At 37.2% G+C, this 23,052-nt stretch overlaps 3 protein-coding genes across 5 annotated transcripts; 2 read left to right on the forward strand and 1 right to left on the reverse strand.

The window, feature by feature from the left end:
- The first annotated feature begins 110 nt into the window (after positions 1–110).
- Positions 111–8,160, forward strand: LOC136240158 (serine/threonine-protein kinase TAO3-like). 2 transcript variants are annotated; one of them, XM_066031052.1, is made up of 3 exons: positions 111–225; positions 4,532–7,975; positions 8,030–8,160. In XM_066031052.1, the coding sequence occupies exons 2-3, from the start codon at positions 4,576–4,578 to the stop codon at positions 8,146–8,148; spliced, it is 3,519 nt and encodes a 1,172-aa protein (XP_065887124.1). In that variant the 5' UTR covers positions 111–225; positions 4,532–4,575; the 3' UTR covers positions 8,149–8,160. The 2 variants fall into 2 exon arrangements, with proteins under 2 accessions (XP_065887124.1, XP_065887125.1); XM_066031053.1 differs by having other exon boundaries at positions 174–225; positions 4,563–7,975.
- Positions 8,153–9,662, forward strand: LOC136240169 (uncharacterized). 2 transcript variants are annotated; one of them, XM_066031075.1, is made up of 5 exons: positions 8,153–8,858; positions 8,922–9,104; positions 9,161–9,315; positions 9,364–9,452; positions 9,507–9,662. In XM_066031075.1, the coding sequence occupies exons 1-5, from the start codon at positions 8,154–8,156 to the stop codon at positions 9,524–9,526; spliced, it is 1,152 nt and encodes a 383-aa protein (XP_065887147.1). In that variant the 5' UTR covers position 8,153; the 3' UTR covers positions 9,527–9,662. The 2 variants fall into 2 exon arrangements, with proteins under 2 accessions (XP_065887147.1, XP_065887148.1); XM_066031076.1 differs by having other exon boundaries at positions 9,510–9,662.
- Positions 9,663–10,515: 853 nt separating this feature from the next.
- Positions 10,516–15,958, reverse strand: LOC136240152 (uncharacterized). Its single transcript, XM_066031045.1, has 8 exons — positions 13,015–15,958; positions 12,895–12,960; positions 12,089–12,837; positions 11,859–12,041; positions 11,646–11,791; positions 11,507–11,598; positions 10,823–10,867; positions 10,516–10,759 (listed from the first exon to the last, which is right to left on the reverse strand). The coding sequence occupies exons 1-8, from the start codon at positions 15,908–15,910 to the stop codon at positions 10,719–10,721; spliced, it is 4,218 nt and encodes a 1,405-aa protein (XP_065887117.1). The 5' UTR covers positions 15,911–15,958; the 3' UTR covers positions 10,516–10,718.
- Positions 15,959–23,052: the final 7,094 nt, after the last annotated feature.

The following is a 23,052-nucleotide window of genomic DNA, read 5'->3' on the forward strand; positions in this document are numbered from 1 at the left end:
ATGCATTGATCTGGGACCACAAGTTAGATTCTAATATTTATCCTTATTAATTTTAAATGTGGGATAGTGCGGTTTACAGGTATTACGTAATTAGAATGACGCAATGTTACCCCCCTTGAGTTATATGAAATTTCAGCATCTCGGAATCGTCCCTTGCATTTCAATGCAGTGAGTCCAGTCAGCAGCAAGGTCAGAAGTTTGAAATTTGCCGTTGTCGTCTCAAAGGTAATTTGAGTATCTTATAGTGTAGTTATAGCGAGGTAGCTAGCGAGGTATAGCTAGCTAGATGGCTGTGTTGCGTAGTCCCTGCTGTGATATCGTGTCAGCCGCTCGGCGAATGCCACGTAATGAATGTAGGTGTATTGACACCTTTGCAAGTAATTACTAGTAGGGGCTATAATCGAATCGCATAACACTTGGACTTTGATTTTTTAAGGCTGAGTTTACTGCATGGTTAACTTCACTATTGACCCGGCCGCTATCGATATACTGGCGCACGGGAGTTATAGCTATATACTGAGCAACTCACAATGCATTATAATGCATTGCAAAAACTTTAGTATATTGAACTGGAAGGTGTGGCTGCAGTTTTTCTTTGGAGCTGCATGTGTTTTGAGAAGGGTGTGTCTGTTTTGGGTGTGGACGAGGGAAGTTTGTTTAACCGCAAATCTTTAATATGTTTGTAGATACGAGTAGACTCTATACCAGTCATAGCTACTGTACAGTAGAGTAGTATACTGTACTAAGTAAATCTACCATAATTATAGCCAGCCTTAATGTTTTAAGAGGGAATATTTTCGAGGTCGGAGCAATGTTGTAATTTTAAAAATGCTAGTTTGCAGACTGTTGCAAATGTATGGACGTCTAGCTAAATATTTCAAAGGTATTATATTAAAAATAACTAACCCCAAAACTGCGAAATCAGCAAAAAAAATCGCCCCTTGAAATATTTAGGACCATAATGTGATAGAACTACAGAACTGCAAAAATCACTGTAGCCATAATGTAGCTAAACAATTAAGCTATAGTGTAAGGAGAATTAGAAATTTTATATTTTAGTAGGGGTCATACAAAATAATTATATAGCTAAAAGCAATGAAACAAAGTAGCTACACCTGCAGTTTTACTAATTAACATATTCCTACTTCAGTCATTTAATGTCAACTATATAGTAGTGGTGGTGCCTCAGACTGCTTTACACATGACAAAATTACTTTAACAGGGTGGTAGCATAAGTTATTTCACTTCGAGAATAGCAGAATATAAGAGACACGCATGCGCAACCACACTACGCATTTTGTACGAAATTGCAAAAAGTGTTAAATTCCCTGTAAGTCTGACTTAAACGGTTTTCGCTTTAATGAATCGCCACAGGAAATCATTCCTTCAACAGTATTGATCACACCTTATCGTCCTGACCTCATTCTCTATAATTCCCATTCTTCTTTGATGGGTATTATTGAATTAGCTAACCGCCTTCCCTTTTGACTCACGACAGCACCTTGAGCTCACTGTCGAAAGCAACAAAAGCCTGAATATTTGCAGCTGCTTGCAGAGTCAATTGGACCATTTGAATATCGTTAATTATTACAGTACTGTGGAAGTTAGCGTCAGTCAATGCACTTAAAGATGTAGTTCTTTTCATGGATCAAGATTTATTGTTTTCAAAAGCCAGTGTTAGAACTGTTTTGAATGAAATGGCTGGGGCATCAATTTCTGCATCTCAGAGGAGCTTTTTTTGGGAGGAACTGTAAAGAATGGACTATCGACCCAGCCTGATTGAACTAGATTTTGTAGTTACCTTATAGGGATTTTTCTTGTTGTATCAAGAGCACATAATAATAGAAGAGGGAGGAGAGTGTCTAACTCTCAATATAATCCATACAAACACACTGCGCTCAAACCCTCCTACTTCAATCCATAAACTTCTAGTAATAAATCAATACCTTTAAGTGAACAGAAGACTGTTGATATTTCCTAATTGAAGCAGTAGAAGTGCTACAGCCTCCTTCATAGAGCAAGCCATTTGTCACCTTTGATGGCTATAGTTCATTGCGCAAGGTCTGAGCGCAGCGAGTTTGGTGAATCCACTGACTCTCCTCCCTACTCTATTATTATGTACTCTTGGTTGTATGTACATGTACGTATGCATGTAGTTACACTTTTCTTTCCTTGCCATGCCCACAGCTGACTACTGTGTAGATCAGATCTGTGGTCACATGTTAGTCCAAGGATTCACATACTTGTCTCTTGTTGTACACATTCATCATAATCATGATGGTCTTCTCTCTTATAGCCATGAATAAAACTACAGTTGCGCATGAACATCACTTCAACACCAATAGCTCAATTTATTTAGCACGAGATATGCAACATTGAGACACATGCAGGACATCAAAACGCGACTTGATAACTGAACTCTTGGTGATTTTGTTTGTAGCAGAACTCTCTACAAGGTGATTTGTTTCTAGCTGATCTCTCTACAGGGTAACTTGTTTCTAGCTGATCTCTCTACAGGGTAACTTTTTTTTGTAACTGAACTCTCTACAGGGTGATTTGCTTGTATAGCTGCACTCTCTACATTGTGTCTAGTTTCTAGCTCAGCTCTCTATAAGGTGACTTGTTTCTAGCTGATCTCTTTACAGGGTAACTTGGTTTATACAGTAGCTGAACTCTCTACTGGGTGGTTTCTTTGTAGCTGAACTCTCTACAGGGTGATTTGTTTCTAGCTGGTCTCTCTACAGGGTTACTTTGTCTGGCTGATCTCTCTAAAGGGTAATTTGTTTTTGTAGCTGAACTCTCTACAGGTCACTGGTTTCTAGCTGATCTCTCTACAGGGTGATCTGTTTGTAGCTGAAATATCTACAGGGTAATTTGTTTGTAGCTGAATTCTCTACAGGGTGACTTGTTTCTAGCTGATCTCTATTATAGGGTAACTTGTTTGTAGCTGAGCTCACTACAGGGTGGTAGTCGAACTCTCTACAATATGATTTCTTTCAGCTGATCTCACTACAGGGTGACCTGATCTCTCTACAGGATGACTTGTATCTAGCTGAATTCTCTACAGGGTGATTCATACCCAATGTAAAATTTCTTATTTTTCCTTACACTTGTTAGTTCACTTATTGTAAACATTGACTGGTGAATCGACTTCATTGACCAGATACATTATACAGGGGTGGATTTAGGGTGGGTAGTAAGTTTTCACAGTGTAGCTCATGCCGATCATTGTACAAAAATAGGTACTTTAGACATAACATCTCTTGGACATTTTAAGCTTTTTTCTTGCCAATATCCTATTGAATTTGCCATGACAGGATATTGGCGACAATAAAGTTTGTCAAATTTAGTAGAGCTAGTACAGGTTTGTAAAGTTTGTCAAATTTAGTAGAGCTAGTACAGGTTTGATTTGGACAAACGATTTGGTAGAATTTAGTTTAGTGAAACACCGCTCACTTGCCAATCCAGCTATACGGTATTAGATGGATGTTCATACAGGTCTATAGATATGTTTGTGCTTTAGTATAACCAAAGCCTTATAGTACTAATTCAGTTTTCTAGATCAGTAGTATTAATTTTGAACTTTCAGTGAACCATGATTTCAGTTATTTCCACTAAATTTAATCTTGGAAGCTAAATTTCCTTTGGAGAAAATTGTCCACATCAGATGAATTGTTAAAATACAACACAACTCAATTTTATAGATACATGTGACTACAAAATTAAGCTAAATTTAGAGGGATTGTATTTTGCAATGTACACGGTGATCTTGTTGAAATTTGGTATGTGAGGTACTGAAAATAGAGGGCATTTGCAGCACAAAGGTTATTTCATTTGGAAAAGGGAGCACGGAGCTATGTATGCATGAAATAATGTTGTCTTTCTTTCAGTCAATACACCCTTGGTGTGGCATGGTGGCTTTCTTCACTGCATGACACACTACTGTTGCCTATACTCTACATCCTAAGTATCCATAATACTACATACACCACATATTGCATAAACTCCAGTAATTAAGTGTATGTGCTTACAATTTTTGGGAAAAGTATTTCAAATTCACCATATTAATTTTGTTAAGTCAGTAAGCCTTTCATCAGAAGGCATTAATTTGGAAATGATACAATAATTAGTGAAATGCTTTCTTACAGTCAATAAAGAGCAATCCTGATAGGTCATATGCACTTAGTGTCATTACAAGTACATATGGAAGCAGAATTAGATAGTATCTAGTAGTGTATGGCATTTCTAGCAAACTGCGACAAGTCTATTGTTTCCATTCTATGTTTGTAGCAGAAGCTTGCAACTTGTGCTTAAATAAGTGTCAAACACAAATATTTTGTGTGTGTTTAATAGGTAGTGTGACATGTGCACGTAATAGCCAGAATCTACATTATGTATGCAAGTGCAGAATGCACTGGTGCAAACCAAAATCTTACATGTTACCTCAAGTGTGTATGTACACAAATAATAGTAGAAAATGAACTTACTACTATAATGATGAGACAGGCTATTCAACAACATATTTTTATAGATATAAAGTGACATCATCATCATCATCTTAGGAAGTAAGAAGCAATGCCGTGGTGGGGATCAAATAGGCCCAAACTACTGGAGACTGCTGAGTTTCATGTCATAGATGACCTCAAGATTTCAACTCAACTAGGTGCTGGTTCTTATGGCACCGTATACTGTGCAGAGTACGACGGTACACCATGTGTGGCTAAGGAGATACATCCTTACCTGACTAAGGTTACAAAAGATGGTAGAGATGGCCCTACACCATTAGATATCTGTATAAAGGAGATCAATACTCTCAGTTCTTTGCGACATCCTAGCATTGTTCAATTTCTAGGTGTCTATTTTAGAAATAAATCACATGTACCGATTCTTGTGATGGAGAGGATGTGGAAGAGTTTATCTACTATACTCGATGAACGACCCAACCAACTACCATTGTTGATCAAGACACATATCCTCTATGATGTAGCTTGTGGTTTACAATATCTGCATGGTCAGAAAAATCCAGTAGTTCATCGTGACCTGAATGCTAACAACATTTTGTTAACTAAAAATTTGGAGGCAAAAATAGGAGATCTTGGACAAGCTAAAGCCTTAGTAAGTGAACACTCAGTAAAATTATCAACAAAACCAGGGAATCCTGCTCACATGCCTCCTGAGGCATTAAAGCACAAGCCAACCTATGATTCCAAGTTGGATATATTCTCATTTGGTTGTACTATTATTCATACAATAACTGAAAATTTTCCACTACCAACTGATCAGTATGTACCATCTGAAAGTGATCCAAATTCATTTGTAATACAACCTGAAGTTGAAAGAAGAGAAGAATTCATCAACCAGTTGACCAGCAGCAAACACTACACGTTTCAGCAAATTGCAATTCAGTGCTTACAAGATGCACCCATTAATAGACCCACTGCACCAGATCTTTGTAAAGATTTGGAAAAGCTTGTGCGGACATCTGAGGCTGAATTGCCCAAACTGGCTAAACAATACAAAGAGGACAAGCTTTTTCTCATACGATTATTGAAATCTGAAGAAATTGAGCTGGAACATGCACAAAAAGAAACAAAAAAGGTACAAGAGGAGATTAAGAGCCAAAGCCACTCATTTCAAATGAAGCTGGCTGAGCAAAAGGAGATAAATGAAAAACTGTCTGCAACATGTAAAAATGAGGTGGATAGATTAAGGGGAGAAATAACTGCAAAAAAAGATGAAGTTGAAGAAGCTAATGCAAAAATTGCAGAATTACAGCGAAAAGTACAGATGAAGTTTGAAAAGGAAATAGCCACACAGGAAGAACTAGCTGAGCTAAAGAAAATTAATAATCATTTGACTAGAGCATGTAAAACCGAGGTAGATCAGCTAAAAATTGAACTGAACATTAAAGAAGATGCAGTTAAGCAAGCTGATGAAAGCATTGTAAAGCTACAACAAGAGATACAAACATACCAGATAAAAGTTGTAAATGAAGCAACTAAGCTTTCTGAAAAGGATGATAAAATTGCAAATTTAGAAGGCAACATACAAGAAGTTAATGATACCTTAAGAGCTTACATGGAAGAAACTAATATATTATTGACAGCTAAAAAAGACCTCATTAACAAAAATAGTGTCCTTACACAGGAGCTAACTGAACTGAGGAAGAGATGCAAAGTACAGCAGTCAACTCTTAACAAACAGAAAGATGAAATATCTAGCTTCCAATCAAAGCAAAGAGGAAAGATAATAACTAATACAGGATCACACTTACACCAATTTCTTTTAGAGTTACAGCACATAAACGAGAATGAACATCAACAACTACAACAGAAGCGTCAATCATATGTTGATGCCATTAACCACATAGAAGAGATAGTGGTTGATCTTTCAACTCAGTTGTCTGATATGCAGAAGAAACACGCTACACTAAAACAACAACTTGATGAAAAGTCGTATAGCCTAACCACATTAGAATCTTCCCATAGTAAACTACAAAAAAACCTTTCTACTATAGAAGAGGAGTTGAAGTTAACAGAAGAAAGCAATGCAGCTCTCCAAAAAATAGTAGAAAACAAGAAAGACTTGTACAGAAAACTTCAAAAAGAATACAAAGACAAAGATGAATCATTAAAAAGAAAAGAATCAGAAGTAGAAATTCAAAAGAGGGAGCATGCTGATGAGATAAGGAACCTTAATAGTCAGCATTCAAGAAACGTTCAGAGTTTAGAAAAAGGCCATGACATGCAAGTGTCTCAAACAGCAGTGCAAGAGGTTGCTGTATTAATGAAGGAAGAAACTCAGTGCAGGAGTGACCTTATCAAGATCACTGAAGACAGATTTAAACAGTTGCAAAATGAACTTAAGGGTTCAACAAAGATTCAGAAAGATTTAAAGAGGCAGATCAAGCAGCATGAAAGAATCATCAAGGAAAAGGATAAATACATAAAGGATTTGGAAAATACCAGGTCTGTTAAACCTACTGATCTCTTTCAGTTTAATATTCAGTGGTATGCACACTTATCCCTTCCAGTCAAAATGATCAGGGCTAGTGCCACTATTTTGAAAGACAGAGTGTTTGTAAGTGGAGGGTACCAACAAATTTTTCCTCAAGGAAAGGACTTGAATTCAATTTTAGATTCTTTGGAAAGTGGCAATAGGTTGTTCTGTTTCCACACAACAAAGTGTAGGTATGATTCCATAGCTAGTCCAGTAGTGTTGGGAGGTGTAACCATTGTGAATGGTCAGTGTGTACTGGTCAGTGGAGCTGAAGGAAACACTCTGACTGGGAATGTGTATGTGTTGTGTGAGGAAGGATCAGATGAGCAATGGAAGAAGTTCAGTGAACCTGTCCCAACTCCTCGGATACTGCCATGTGTTTGCTGTTATCAGGGAAAGTGGTTGATCGTGTGTGGAGGATATACGTGTAAGGAAGGATCCAATCTTTTAGAAGTAGTGAATGTGATGGAGATTCTTGACATCAGGAAAGGAGAATGGTATACATTACCAGATGAGAAGTGCCCTGGTGTGTCCACAGTACTTTGTTGCACTGTAGTTGCTGAAAATTTGTATATCACAGGAGATGGTAAATTTTTCAAGAACAATTTTGACAAGGTTACAACAGCTGTCACAAGAAAGTCTGCAAGTGATATACCACAATGGTCTGATGTAGACCTGCAAATAGAAGAGTTAAGAGGTAACCTCCACCCATTCAGTGTTGTAGAGGTTAACGGACAGCCAATGATCATTACTAGTATTAGTGGTAGTGAAGATGATGTGACTTGTGTTCTAATGAAGGACACAACAGACACATGGAAGAAGATGAGTGAAGCTGTAGAGTGTCAACATTGTTCAGCTGTAGTAGTGACTCCCACACTAGAACTACTCCTGTTTGGAGGATCAGAGAAAGTAGCAAGTGATGAGCCCACTGACATCTGTCAGTGTGGTGCATTGACTCCAAGCTTGAATATACGGGGTAAGTATTACAACAATAGAGACATGCATGAAGTTTAATTACTTTGATCTATAGATTATCCTATTCAGGATACGAGTGAAGAACTTCCTAAACCTACAGCCAACACACTTCATATACAAGGTAGGTATACAGTGTTATGTTGTGTGTGTCTGTTAAGGATGTTATACATATAGAAGACATGGTGGATTGTAATGTGAATCAACCTTCTTATCTATCCTTCACTGGACCCATCCACACTAAACAGTTTGATCACAAAGGAGGAACATTTCAGTCTCCAGTCCACAAAGTATCAATAGTGGTTCCTCCTAATGCTATTGATGATGGTGAGAAGGTTACAGTTCACATGGGAGCCACAACAAGTGGACCATTTGATCTACCTGAAGATTGTAAGCTAAGAAGTGCAGTAGTGTGGCTGGGTAGTGGGAGTGATGTGGTGTTGAAGAGAAGCATAGCAGTGGTAGTACCTCATTCAGCAGTGTTCACTAGTCCCCAACATCACTCCATGATGGAATTTCTGACATGTGAAGATTGTAAAGGTCCCAGGTACCAATTTGAATACTCTTCAGTTGACTGCTTTGGAATTGATGAGGATCAGGGATGGATTGAGCTATACAGATTTGCAATGGTGGCTATTGCTGCCAGTTCCAAATGTAGATTAACTGCAACTGAATCTGATGATGATGATTTCCATGAAGCCATTGAAGATGTTGAATTACTTGGTGCTTCAAATGTGCGTCAACAAGAAACTTTTTCAAAGGGAAAAACAATAAACATGCCTCTGAGTCGATACCTTGCCAAGTTATTTTGGCCTCGTGGACAATTACCCAATTCGTTTAGAGCTGATGCCTTCTATTTACAAAACATCCCCACAGAACTTTATAGGGTAAAAGATTATTATGTTGGTTACAGCTATAGTTACTTAATGTACAACATTATGTTTATTTAGGTTGACATATTGTACAGAAAAAATTATTATGAAGATAATGGAGTATATCCAGAGATTGTAGAGACAGAGTTTATGATCGGTGTAAGTGGTACTGAACTGAAATGTGTACTCCCTTGTAGTGGCTCTAGCGAGTGTGACTGTTTAACTGGTTGGAATGTGACCCAAATGAGCGACATTAGTGAAGTAAGCTACATAGAACATGCACAAAAACTGTTCATTACAAGTGTGCATTTACACAGATACACATAGGAAAGGATAAGAATAGTCATCTTCCATACAAAGTTGATCCAAAGAAATGGTCATTCAAGTTTACCTGCCATCAACATAAAGCTGATTTGACTTGTTGTTTTGTATTTCAAGGAGGTGAACGGATTGTAAAAGGCCGGACAGATCAGTAAGCAATTTTGCATATAAACTATAATCCATTAATTTCTTACTGTAGGGTTCCATCCTGTCTTCATAAAAGGTACCCTTCAAGTCACAATTCTATCCCCTTCATTGTGGAGAATGGTGTTTTTGATAAGGATATAGGTAATGAATTGACTAGCTACATGTATTAAAATGCCACGTATTTAATTGTCATAACAGAAAGAACTGATAAATGATATCAGTGAAGTGGATGGCTAGAAAGACTACAATAACAATTGTCACATTCAAAAATAGATCTGTTTTGTTTATACTGTTTTTGTGTGCCACTAATACTTAGCGGTAAACAATTCATACAGGTATCACACAACCAGATTATTAAAAATTAACATACATGTTCATGGGATCGCTTTTACAAGAAGCATTTTGATCAGAGGATATATGGCTCACTACTACAAGCCAACTGTTGAGAATCAAACTTTTGCATCTAAAAACTAATACTAGTAAAAACACTCATGATGGTCACTTGCTATATGATTATTGTAGTTCATGAACAAAACTATCATTGAATTGGGGCATATGCATATGACAGCCAATGCCAGTTTTAAATCTTTATTAAGTAATTAGCAGTCTATAAAATCTTGTGACTTGCCTTTCAGCTGATACTTGTCAAGCATGAAGTTATAGACTTTAAAAGTGCATCTAAATTCATAATAACGGTTGCAATTGCTACTGTCAAACATATAGGGATGCAGGCATAATGGGAATAATAGTATGTGTGGGAATCAAGAATTATGCAAGCATCTTAAATGCTAAATATTAAGCAGTCATAAATTCTATTACGCAGTGATGGATCACCTGTTGCTTCCTGAAGCAAACTATAAAATGAATACTTTAATATAACAACCAGCACAAAGAAAAGTTAAAGACCTGTATACTGTTTGACAGAGAACTGATGATACTTTGTCTTATAGCAAAATTTTTTTGGTAGCAAAATACCAGCCAGTCTTCTCCCAACAAGAGTAACTCTTCATCAAAGCCAACCATAACTTATCCATGGTTTCTCCTCCTGTATTTACTAGCTAGTTTGCTATTGTTGACAAACCCAACACTCAGTCTTTGCCTCTTGCTGCTCTATGTATCTCCTTCACAAAACACATGTTTTCAATTGGCATACAGTCTATCACATGACACTGTATACAAAACACTGTAGTGTTTATTGCATATATGGCGAACTCACCAAACTTTAATTTTTGATAATATTCGATATCCTAATTGAATGGTACAAAATTTCGTAGACAAGTTTTTACAACATCATAAAACCAGCTACTGCCTGAATAGTATGTGCACAAGATACAGCATGACTATGCTTATAACAATAAACACTGTATAAAGTTTTACACTTTACACACTTTACAAAAATAGTTTTAATTATAACAGGTTCTTCACATGAGGGCTGTCAATCACAGGACCTATTCAACAATATGAAGATGACAGCATAATTTAGTAAAAAAAATATAGCCATTAAAGTTTACCTTCCTCATCTTGTACAGCCATGTGATGAGTGTCCACCTGCTCTTCTATGGTAGACAAAACAGAATTGAATGTTTTATTACAATGCATTGTTATAGTTGTATTGAAAACAGTGGATCAAATGGTTTGCACATTTTATTCTAGCTCACCACTTTTGTAAAAAAAGTTACAACTGCAGTATTCAACTTAGCCATACAACACAGTGAGGATGAAGTGAATACAATATAGTGTGCAATAGTCACTGGAAGTGCAAACAAGGTGATACAAAACACGGCAATTACGAGCCTGTTACATTGGCATTCCAGGAATTTAACTGGACAGCAAGTGGCATGCTAATTACAGGGAGGCTTGTGAACACTATTAAATGCTACATTTCACATGTCACAAGAAGCTGTGCTGGTACAACAACAAGTTGTGGTCCAAATAAGTTGGATGGTTAGAAATTATCAGGCTCTGTAGTAGTGCCCTCGCTTCGCTTGGGCACCACAACACAGAACTTTTTGGGTTACTAAATTCTGTAGGCACCTGTGATTTGATCTCTAACTATTATTTAGCAGTACAAACAGTGTATGAGACTCCTGCATATGTGCTCCCAGCAATTAGTATATGAAATGATTCAGTGTGTCAACCATAAATTCACTGGGAAATCAATTATTACAGGATTCAAATTATAAATAACAACATACCTGAAATTTTATCATCATGAACCATCATTTGAATTATGAAGGGGACTTGGTTAATAGGTGATTCATATCTGTTTTGCAAACAATCTGGTACCCTACCAAAGAAATGACCATATCAGAAAGATGTGCATTTAAAACTTACTGGATTACTGAACTTCTAATCATTGGTTCAGCTCCTTGAAATTCAAAGCAACACACCAGATCCTGTTTGGGGTCACAGCAGTTGAATGTGAATGAGAATCGCACTGGGTCAATTTTGTAGTTCAAACTGTTTTTCTCTAAATATACCTACATAACACGTATATAGAGCAAATGACAATTAATATTTTCCATACAAGCATTTATTTCTACTTACTTCACTGATGTCATTCATTTGAGTCACACTCCAACCAGATAAACAGTCACACTCACTAGAGCCACTACAAGGGAGTACACACTTCAGTTCAGTACCATCACCATCAATCATAAATTCTGTCTCCACAATTTCTGGATAGGCTCCATTATCTTCATAGTAAGCTTTTCTATGTAAAATCTCAACCTATATGATTTGGTATGTATATAACAACAAATCTACATCCAAATTACCTTATAAAGCTCAGTGGGAATATTTTGTAAATAATAAATATCAGCTCTGAATAAACTGTAAAATTGTCCGCGAGGCCAAAACAATATGGCAAGGTATCTAGCTGGTGGCATTTCAAGTTGTTTTTCTCTAGGAGAACTTCTTTGACGATGTATTTTTGGTGCACTGATTGCTTGAACATCTTCAAGAGCTTCATGGAATTCATCACCATCATCAGATTCCACATCTTCTTCATAGCTACACTGAATTCCTTCATCATCCAAAGAGTAGTCAGGGCTAACAGCAATGGCTACCATTGAAAATTTAGTCAGTTCCATCCAGCCCTGTTCTTCGTCGATTTCAAATTGATTCTGAGAATACCTAAACTTGTACCTGGGACCTTCACAATCCTCACATGTTAGAAACCTCATCATGGAGTGATGTTGGGGAATAGTGAACACTGCTGAATGAGGTACTACCACTGCTATGCTTCTTTTCAACACTACATCACTCTCACTACCCAGCCACACTACTGCACTTCTTAGCTTACAATCTTCAGGTAGATCAAATGGTCCACTTGTTGTGGCTCCCATGTAAACTGTAACCTTCTCACCATCATCAATAGCATTAGGAGGAACTACAATTGATACTTTGTGAACTGGAGACTGAAATGTTCCTCCTTTGTGGTCAAATTGTTTAGTGTGGATGGGTCCAGTAAAGGAGACAGCTGGAGGTTGATAAGCAATGTCAGGAATATCATGTAAAGCATCACCTGCAAAGAAATTTGATACCACAAATACAAACAGTGGGAAATTATCAAGTAATATACCTTGTACAGAGGGTAGAGTATCTTGTGACACTAATTCTTTGCTCCCTTTTTGCACAGGTTGAATATCTAGTGTACACATGACACAAGCTAATTGGCAATTAATTTTAATAATGTTCTTACCATATAAACTTAAAATTGGAATTAAAATGCCTTTCTGAGATATACCAGTTGCAATATCCATAGACACCTTCTCAGATCCTCCAAATAGGAGTAGTTCTAGTGTGGGAGCCACTACCACAGCTGAACAATGTTGACACTCTACAGCTTCGCTCATCTTCCTCCATGTGTTTGTTGTGTCCTTCATTAGAACACAAGTCACATCATCTTTTCTACCACTAACACTGGCAATAATCATTAGCTGTCCATTCACATCTATTATACTAAAGGGGTGGAGGCCTCCATTCATTGTTTCTACCTGTGTTTCAATCTCAGACCAGAGTAGCACACTATCATCAGACTTTTTCGTGACAGCTGTTATTAATTTGTTTGTATTGCACTTAAAGAGTTTACAATTTCCAACAACATACAAATTTTCACCAGCTACAGTGCAGCAGAGTATTGTGGACACACCAGGACACTGTGCATCTGGTAGCACATGCCATTCTTGCTTAGTAATGTCAAGGATCTCTATTACATTCACAGCTTCTAACAAATTTGATCCTTTCTTACACGCATATCCTCCACACACGATCATCCACCTCTCACTATAACAATACACACATGGCATTATCCGAGGTGTTGGGACAGGTTCACTGAACTTCTTCCATTGCTCATCTGATCCTTCCTCACACAACCCATACACATTCCCTGTCAGAGTGTTCCCTTCAACTCCACCGACCAATACACACTGACCATTCACACCTGCTACACCTCCTAACACTACTGGACTAACTATGGAATCACACCTACATTTTCCTATGTGGAAACAGAATACTTCAGTCTTATCTTTAAAAGAATCCAAGTAAGAAGTAACATCTTCATCTTGAGGATCAATATCATGGTATCCTCCAGTTATGAACACTTTTTCCTTGATAACAACAGCACTAGGCCTAATTCTACTCAAAGGCAGTGACATGTAAGGGTACCAGGTGATGCTGAAATAGTATTGTGATGAGTGCATGTCAAAACTTTTCTTTTCCAGTTGTTCAATGTACTGTATCTTTTCTTTGAAGTTGAATTCATGGTGCTTGATTTGTCGTTTAAAATCTTCATGTTCTTTAAGCAAATTTGTAATTTCATTTTCCTGCTTTTTGAACTTCTCTTCAGAAATTTTGGTAAGATCAGACATGTACTGAGTGTCTTCTTCCAGTAACATACTGACCTCTCCTTGACCAGTTTGTGACTTGTACATTTCATTGTCTTTGCGTAAATCTTCAATTTCTCGTGTATACTGTGTATGGAGCTTATTCAATTCATCTGCATGTTCTTTCTTTTGTAACTGGAGTTCTTCATCCCTTTGTTTCAATGAATCTTCCTTGCTTTTAATAACCTTTTCAAAGTTTCTTTGCAGCCTATCATTAGTTTCCAACAGTTTTTTTAGAGTACCATTTTCACCCTCTAAAGATTTCAGTTTCTCTCCTCTTGCAGAAAATGATTCTTGTAGTTCATTGAGAGATGATTCCAGTGTACTCAAACGATAAGATTTCTCCTCAAGCTGTTGCTTTTGTTTAACAGATTTCTTCTTTAAATCTGCCATTTGAGCCTGTACAGCAGAAACCTTTGCATCTTGGAGTTTAAATGTTTTGGTATATGACAACTGTTGTTGCTGTAGTTGTTCATGTTTAGTCTCATTTACATGCTGTAACTCTAGAAGCCACTGGTGTAGCTTTGTACCTGGATCAGTCACTTTATTTGTCACTTGAGGTGGTTGAGTGTCCTTTGACTTGCAATTTTGGAGGCTTTTTACTACTTCATTCAACTGATATTCCTTCTCCTCCAGTTTCTTTCGTAGTTCACCAATTATTTCTTCTTTTTCTGCACATTTCTCAGTTATTGCTTTGTCACACTCCATTTTCAGTTTTGTTTCCAACTCTGACAGCTGTAGACCATGACTATCTTTCTCTTTCCTTAAATTCTCTTTAATTATAGCTAACTCTGAATTGTAGTGATCTAACAAACTGCTCAAAGTTTGCTCTTTCTCTTTTGCTGAACTCTCTTTAATCATGTCCAACTCTTGTTTCTGCTGATCTGCCAAGCTGCTAAGACTTTGTAACTGACCTTCTAACTTTAAAACCTTCTGCTTTTCTAATGACAGATCAAGTTTTTCATCTTTCAATTTAATTTGCAAATCATCAACTTTGTTTTGTAGACTTGTGCACTTTAAATCAGCTGCTTTGGCCTCCTCTTGTTTCACATCTAAATCTTTTCGCAACCTGTCAACTTGATTTTGACAGGTTTCAGTTATTAGCTTGCTTTCTTCATCCTTTTGGGCTAGACTATTTTGTAAAGATTCATTTGTTCGTGTAAGACTAAAAGCAGTCTTTTCACTCTTTTCCAACTTCTTCTGTGTATCTTCGAACTTCAATTCTAGTGTGTTTATGTAATCTTCTTTCTTGGTAATATAATCTATTTTTATATCTCTCTCTTGGTTGAGTTCATCAATTAATTTTCTGTTTCTTTCCAGTTGATTAATGTGAGACTGAAACGATTGCAACAGTGATAGTTTGTCTTGCTTGTACCGGTGAGCTGAATCTGGTGATTCAGTTTCCAACTTTTTGATGTGCCTTGTCAACTCTGCACAAACATAAGATATATCCGGTCTAGAAGAAGGTTCATCATGCAAACATTGTAGAACAATTTGCTGCAGTAAAATATTACTAACCATCATATCAATAAACTCTTTCCTCCTGGCAACTTCAGCAACCTTTTTAAAAGAATTTCCTAGTCCACATGATACAAACTGGTCAGATGGAGTGGGAAACTTTTCAGTAACCAGGTGAATAATGGTGCAGCCAAATGAAAACACATCCAACTTTGCATCATATGTTGGTTTGTGCTTAAGAGTCTCAGGAGCCATATGAGAAACATTGCCTGGCGCAGTTGATAGCCTTTGTCCATCCAATTTGGCCAAGATCTGCTATTTTGGCATCTAAATTCTCAGTTAATAAGATGTTGTTAGCATTCAGGTCACGATGAACCACTGGCTTCTTTTGACCATGCAGATATTGTAAACCACAAGCTACATCATAGAGGATGTGTGTCATGATCAACAATGGTAGTTGGCGAGGTCGCTGTTCAAGTAGGTCAGTTAAACTCATCCACATCCTCTCCATTACTAAAATGGGTGTATGTGACCTGTTTCTGAAGTACACTCCTAAAAACGTCACAATACTAGGATGCTTTAGATTGCTAAGAGTGTTAATTTCTTTGAAGAAGATTTCTAATGGTGTGTGGGCATTTTGACCACCTCTGTGGTGACTTAAGTAAGGATGCATCTCCTTAGCCACACATGGTTTACCATCATACACTGCAGCAAATACAGTACCATATGATCCTCTACCTAGTTCCTGAGCTTTGATGGTGATATCTTCAATGATGGAAAACTCAGCAGCCTCTAACAGCTTGGGTTTGTTAGATCCCCACCACGGCATTTTAAGTTACTTTATGGTGTGATACTGCACTACCTACACAATAAATTCCTATTATATAACTGCAATTATCTGCTTTTAATAGGAAAACTGTTAAGTAAATTACACTCTGTGATGCCTTTATTTTTTCCTGGGCTAGATGGACTGCCCTTGCCACATGCCCTGGAGAACTGAGAATAACCAACTACTGAACAAATCACTTGAGGGTTCCAGGGTCAAGGCAACTCTCATCAGAGTAGGCCAGTTTAACATATGATGCCTTTATACTAGACAATAAAAGCCTACTTCTCAATACATGCTAATGATGAAAAATTACTATAATATCATCACATACTAGTTTATAAAGAGAGTTGCAATCAACAATAATGTATATATAGTTAGTCAGTGCATCACAGCAAGCTGAAGACCATCTCATTTTCATACCATGCAATTGTTGTTAATACACAGTAACTTGTAATTATTAACAATGACGGGTAGCTTATCATACACTATGGTAGTAGTGTATAGTAGGGACCACAAAGGAGTAGGCGTGACCCATGAAACAATATCACCCAAAAACCAGCTCAATTTTCCCTGACGACGATGAGGCAGTATTGGTTACATAAAACTAAGCCCAAACAAGCTTTCAGATCAATCCGAAATGCTTTCAAGAAGTTGCTACAGAATTTTAAAAATACTTTATTTAATGGAATTTTCTACTGACTGATTGACTGACTGCTTGACTGACTGACTGCACCCCAGCAAAACACCTGATCAGAATAAAATCTGATCCTGTCTGAGCTTGCAAGACAAGCTAAATATGTCTTGGCAAGGTATGTCTGATAATAACTTATTACAGATTGTTAACAGGCCATACATGATCATACTTTCAATCTTGTTAATAAAGCCCCCCCCTAACTTATAGAAATTACTAACATGATTCATACCAGAACAAACTCTGAATCAGGTATCATGTACCCACCATAACATATTGGGATTGTGATAGTCAATCTGGTAACACTTTTACCAGAACATACCCTGGATCAGGTATCATGCACCCACCATAACATATCAAGATTGTGATAGTCAATCTGGTAATATTTTTATCAGAACATACCCAGAATCAGGTATCATGCACCCACCATAACATATCGAGATTGTGATAGTCAATCTGGTAAAATTTTTATCAGAACATACCCTGAATCAGGTATCATGTACCCACCATAACATATCAAGATTGTGATAGTCAATCTGGTAATATTTTTATCAGAACATACCCAGAATCAGGTATCATGCACCCACCATAACATATCGAGATTGTGATAGTCAATCTGGTAATATTTTTATCAGAACATACCCAGAATCAGGTATCATGCACCCACCATAACATATCGAGATTGTGATAGTCAATCTGGTAATATTTTTATCAGAACATACCCTGAATCAGGTATCATGCACCCACCATAACATATCAAGATTGTGATAGTCAATCTGGTAATATTTTTATCAGAACATACCCTGAATCAGGTATCATGTACCCACCATAACATATCAAGATTGTGATAGTCAATCTGGTAATATTTTTATCAGAACATACCCAGAATCAGGTATCATGCACCCACCATAACATATCGAGATTGTGATAGTCAATCTGGTAAAATTTTTATCAGAACATACCCAGAATCAGGTATCATGCACCCACCATAACATATCAAGATTGTGATAGTCAATCTGGTAACAATTTTATCAGAACATACTCTGAATCAGGTATCATGCACCCACCATAACATATCGAGATTGTGATAGTCAATCTGGTAAAATTTTTATCAGAACATACCCAGAATCAGGTATCATGCACCCACCATAACATATCGAGATTGTGATAGTCAATCTGGTAACAATTTTACCAGAACATACCCAGAATCAGGTATCATGTACCCACCATAACATATCGAGATTGTGATAGTCAATCTGGTAATATTTTTATCAGAACATACCCTGAATCAGGTATCATGTACCCACCATAACATATCGAGATTGTGATAGTCAATCTGGTAACATTTGTACCAGAACATATCCTGAATCAGGTATCATGCACCCACCATAACATATCGAGATTGTGATAGTCAATCTGGTAACATTTGTACCAGAACATATCCTGAATCAGGTATCATGCACCCACCATAACATATCGAGATTGTGATAGTCAATCTGGTAACATTTGTACCAGAACATACCCTGAATCAGGTATCATGTACCCACCATAACATATCAAGATTGTGATAGTCAATCTGGTAACATTTTTATCAGAACATACCCTGAATCAGGGTATGTTCCTAGGGGTGTAACTCAATAATGGCTAAGGCAACGGGCTTGATTTTTTTCACTGTTCAATGTCGCTTCTGCCTGAGAGGTGCCTTTTGGCATACCGCAGTATGTACAATGCATTCTTCATAGACTTATCAGTGTCCTCCTTTGTGTCCCATTCATCTTTGCAGACAGCGAAAAGTGTCGATTTGGTGATAGCACGTGATGGCTTCCCTTTGTAACAGAAATTGTCCATATTTGTCAAAGTGGCTATTTTGATAGCAGAGGTGCTTTCCAAATAGTTCTTGATTCAAAATGCTGCGTAACAGGTTGAACATAGCTGACAACTAAGTGTAATGGATACTTCACTTTTCAGACGATAATTGGGGCATGTGGCACCATTTCAGATGCGGTATGTGTGGGTTCACCAGTCATAATAATTTTATTTACAAAAAAAGTTAACAAGCAAGTACACAGAAAAATTTAGAATTTTCAACTAGAGTAGGGACCATAACACATCAATAAAAAGTACTGAAACAAGCTGGAGTAGTGGACGATATTAAATCATAGTAAAACAATAAGAAGTGTTATATCCTTACTGTGCTCAAGATACCATAATGGAAATGCACAGTAGGGATATAACACTTCTTATTGTTTTACTGTGATTTAATACCGTCCACTACTCCAGCTTGTTTTAGTACTTTTTATCAACATGTCATGGTCCCTACTCTAGTTGAAAATTCCTGTGTACTTGTATAGTAAGGTAGTTTAGCAATATTATTGTTACAGGGTGGATAAGAGCACCATTTTTGGTACACAAGTTCTTTATGGTGTACTTATCAATATTGGAAGGGGTACCCACCAAACTAAATTAGGCTGAAAATAAAATGTCCATCAAATGGCCCCAGTATAGTACATACAAACACTTAAATATGCAGTGAAATGTACTTAGTTTTCCTTTTTTCAAATGAATTATATTTGGCATCCAATGTATACAGACTTGTCAAATGAAGGTAAGCTAGTAAATACTATAAGTTAACTTTTGCATGTGTGTAATTTGAGTAGTCTTCTTTATGGGTCTAATGTTAAAAGTCATTACTAAACTGTTGGTATGCTAGTTTAGTGTTTTTGCTTAGGCGATAACGCATGGCACCTTGTTGTGCGTATTGTTGCGCATACATTACTTTTATTGATGCACCTCCTGTATTCCTATTCCTATTGTATTCCTCCATTGCCCAAATTGTACTGCAAGATTGTACATTAACTATTGCATGAGCTATAGCTTGATAACTCAAGACAAAATTTGTGCACGATAGTCCAAATGACTCTTGATGCAATACTACAATAAGATGATTGGCATTTCATGCATTTGCTTTGCATCAGTCCGCAAATCTTGTTGTGTAACATATTTTGGGTATAAACATCTGCATGCTGTATTAATACTGTGCAGCATAATTAAGCCACCATCACTTTCCATCTAAAGTTGCATGGTTATAAAATTGCATTCTGTGTAGTCATAACAGGAGGACCAACTCAAGGAGGTTGCAATCACTTACATCAATATCCATGACATGCAGTAGCTGAATGTACTCAAACTCAAAAATGTTTACATACTAGACTCCCCAGTATGATAGGTTTTTAGATCATTATGTCATATATAAATAATATATAGTTGGAAGTACAGTACACCAAAGATGTAAACTGTTACAATATTTGCACTATGCTGAGCTACCATGAAATCGTCATGGTCCTTGCAATTAAAGTTTAAGGGCAAACAGGTCAACAATTAAACTTACTGTGTACCGCATAAGCAACTTAAGAGAAGCACTACTTTCCTTACCCTGATACATGTAGCAAGCCAGAGGATGGGGGATAGAGCAAATTTGGAAACAGTGATATTTGAATAATACAGCAGGCGTGGATGCCATTCTGGGGTCTGGGGTCATATTCCCCAGGAATATTTCAGATCACAGAAGGTCTGTTAGACTGCTCTTACTGTGTTTTATAATCTTTTCACTGTGCTTTTTAAAGGAGATATATACAATATAATCTATTAGTGGTTTACTGCTCTATTAGAATATTTAGTACAGTAAGTAGTGACCAATAATAATGAGGGCATGGCACCCCTTCTGAAAGTGGTCAAAATGCTTCAACAAACCTTCAGAAAAATTGGTGCTTTTATTCGCTTCATATGCTAAGCTACTGTACCTTAGGGACAGTGGCATAGGTCAAAACTATGAGGCAAACTTCAGCAATAAAGTTACAACCTTCTGTTAAATCACAGGATGAGCCAGAGTTAACAATGAAAGAGGGCCAGGACAGTAGCAACAGCTTGGGAATTTCTCCTGGAAAGAAAATTGGCTATATATCAATCTAAATTATTGAGCCAAATTGACCTGACATAAAGAGTCTAAATGATGAAATATCATCTCTCTTTGCTTTTCAAACTGTTCAGTGGCTATTGCACCATGTTCAAACATCTGATGTGCCAGTGCACTTTAGATTGTGTGAATGCATGTAATCATGTATATATACAATGGTATGTTCCAGTTTGTTTTGATGTATCAGTTCATCAGCCTTCTCACCTCTTCTTCATGTGGGTAGCTGCTGTGGCTGGGGAGTTATCAAAGGATCAGAGACATCAAGATGCTGTAGGGGAGGCAGAAGGTGACTTTGCATGTGGTATACAGAAACCTTCACATGGTGTTTGGTCATCTTTCGTACTTCAAACTCTTCAAACCATCGCTGACCACACCACACCCAGAAGTGGTGCATCATTGGCCAAATGAGTTTGAAAAATTGTAACAGCTTTTGATTTCATTATGAACAAACAATGCCCGTATGATTCTATGGTACTGGACTTTGCATTATGAAGACACTGGTAGGCTATCCTCTTATGGGACCCTAAATAGGTGGCCCTATTGGTGAGGTGGCCCTTTTACTGAAAACCTCATAAACATGGCCTTAAAAGCAATTGGTCTTATTACTGAGTGTTTTCAACAAGCCAACAGCTAATATTATATATATATATAGGGTATTAATGCTCAAACTTTTGAATAGTATAATACTCTATAGATCATTACTATACACTGTCATAATGGATAGTGCACTAATAGCTGGCTAGAGGTGAAACTGGCATACAGTATATAGGCATGTGCCAGTAATGGTTTCATCAAGCATGCCAAGCCCGTAGTAATTGTACTTGAAATTTAGCTGTAGCATGTAGTTTTTTTTTTTTGTTTTTTTTTTAATATTGCTTAGGCCATACCTATTTGAAAAATTGTTACTCAGATTTTTTAAGGAAAAGTTAAGGTCGGTAGGTCGGAAAAAAAACAAAAAAATGATCATATTTTTAAAAAACCATTCCAAACGTGTCATTCCATTGTTGACAACAAGTTATATGAGGGTACACAACAACAGCTCCTTTCTTCACTATAACAGATAACCATGCATTAGCCACCATTTCGGCTACAGGTCTGCCAACATCACGTGATTGTTATCACGTGAGTTTTTTTTTTGGTCTTTTATAAAAAGAGGGTTGGTCGGGTCCGAGCAACAACTTTTCAAATAGGTATGGCCTTATTTGTGCATTGTTTTCTTTTAGCTCTTCACTGTTCTGTAGAAGAGAGATGTCTTAGTTTGTTACAATATACAAAATAAGTGCAGCGGTCTAGACTCATACAGTAGCTAGTCTAGCTCGCAATCATAATCATAAAAAAAAATTGAAAACTGTCGATCTACGCACACATACACCAGTGAAGTTCACTTTTCACCATGCTCAAAATCATGGTTATATCAACAGCTTGCTTTCAATGGATTGAATTGTAATAAACACTATGATTGGCTGCATTCACGGTGAAAATTTCAGGCTCGTAGTTTTTGTCCTTCCCAAGCTATACTGAAGTGAAATGTTTAAAATCGCATATATCACAATCTTTTGATGAGTGTAGGTTGATGGTTTTCCCAAATTAGGTCACAAATTTAGTTCTCCTACCAGCTAGCAATCATGAGTAGCTACTATGGCTGGTGCTGCTCCTACATCGGTGCTTGAATCTGCCGGAGCCCCTGAGGGCACATGCCCCAAGCAAATGACTCAGACTTGGCTCCCCACTAACACTATAATTATATAGCTAAGTACATAACGCTAACATGATGCAATGGTGGATTTGGGATGGGATATTTGGGCAAATGCACCCCCTCAGTGGAAGAGGGGCCTGTACTTCTTTTGATAGAAATACTATACACCTTGTCAGACCAAAATCAATTTATATACGTATAACTCATG

This window comes from Dysidea avara, chromosome 12 (assembly GCF_963678975.1).
Source record: "Dysidea avara chromosome 12, odDysAvar1.4, whole genome shotgun sequence".
Classification (NCBI taxonomy): Eukaryota; Metazoa; Porifera; class Demospongiae; order Dictyoceratida; family Dysideidae; genus Dysidea; species Dysidea avara.

Bases quoted from the DNA above. Each gene is read 5' to 3' on its own strand.
- LOC136240158 (XM_066031052.1), top strand. From the start codon at position 4,576: ATGCCGTGGTGGGGATCAAATAGGCCCAAACTACTGGAGACTGCTGAG. The intron at 7,976-8,029 runs GTAAGTATTACA...TTTGATCTATAG, and splicing joins TCCAAGCTTGAATATACGGG to ATTATCCTATTCAGGATACG.
- LOC136240152 (XM_066031045.1), bottom strand. From the start codon at position 15,910: ATGGCTCCTGAGACTCTTAAGCACAAACCAACATATGATGCAAAGTTG. The intron at 12,838-12,894 runs GTATATTACTTG...ATTTCTTTGCAG, and splicing joins TACTCTACCCTCTGTACAAG to GTGATGCTTTACATGATATT. The intron at 12,042-12,088 runs GTAATTTGGATG...CAAATCATATAG, and splicing joins TTCCCACTGAGCTTTATAAG to GTTGAGATTTTACATAGAAA.
- LOC136240169 (XM_066031075.1), top strand. From the start codon at position 8,154: ATGGTGGATTGTAATGTGAATCAACCTTCTTATCTATCCTTCACTGGA. The intron at 9,316-9,363 runs GTAAGCAATTTT...TTCTTACTGTAG, and splicing joins GTAAAAGGCCGGACAGATCA to GGTTCCATCCTGTCTTCATA. The intron at 9,453-9,506 runs GTAATGAATTGA...TAATTGTCATAA, and splicing joins TGTTTTTGATAAGGATATAG to CAGAAAGAACTGATAAATGA.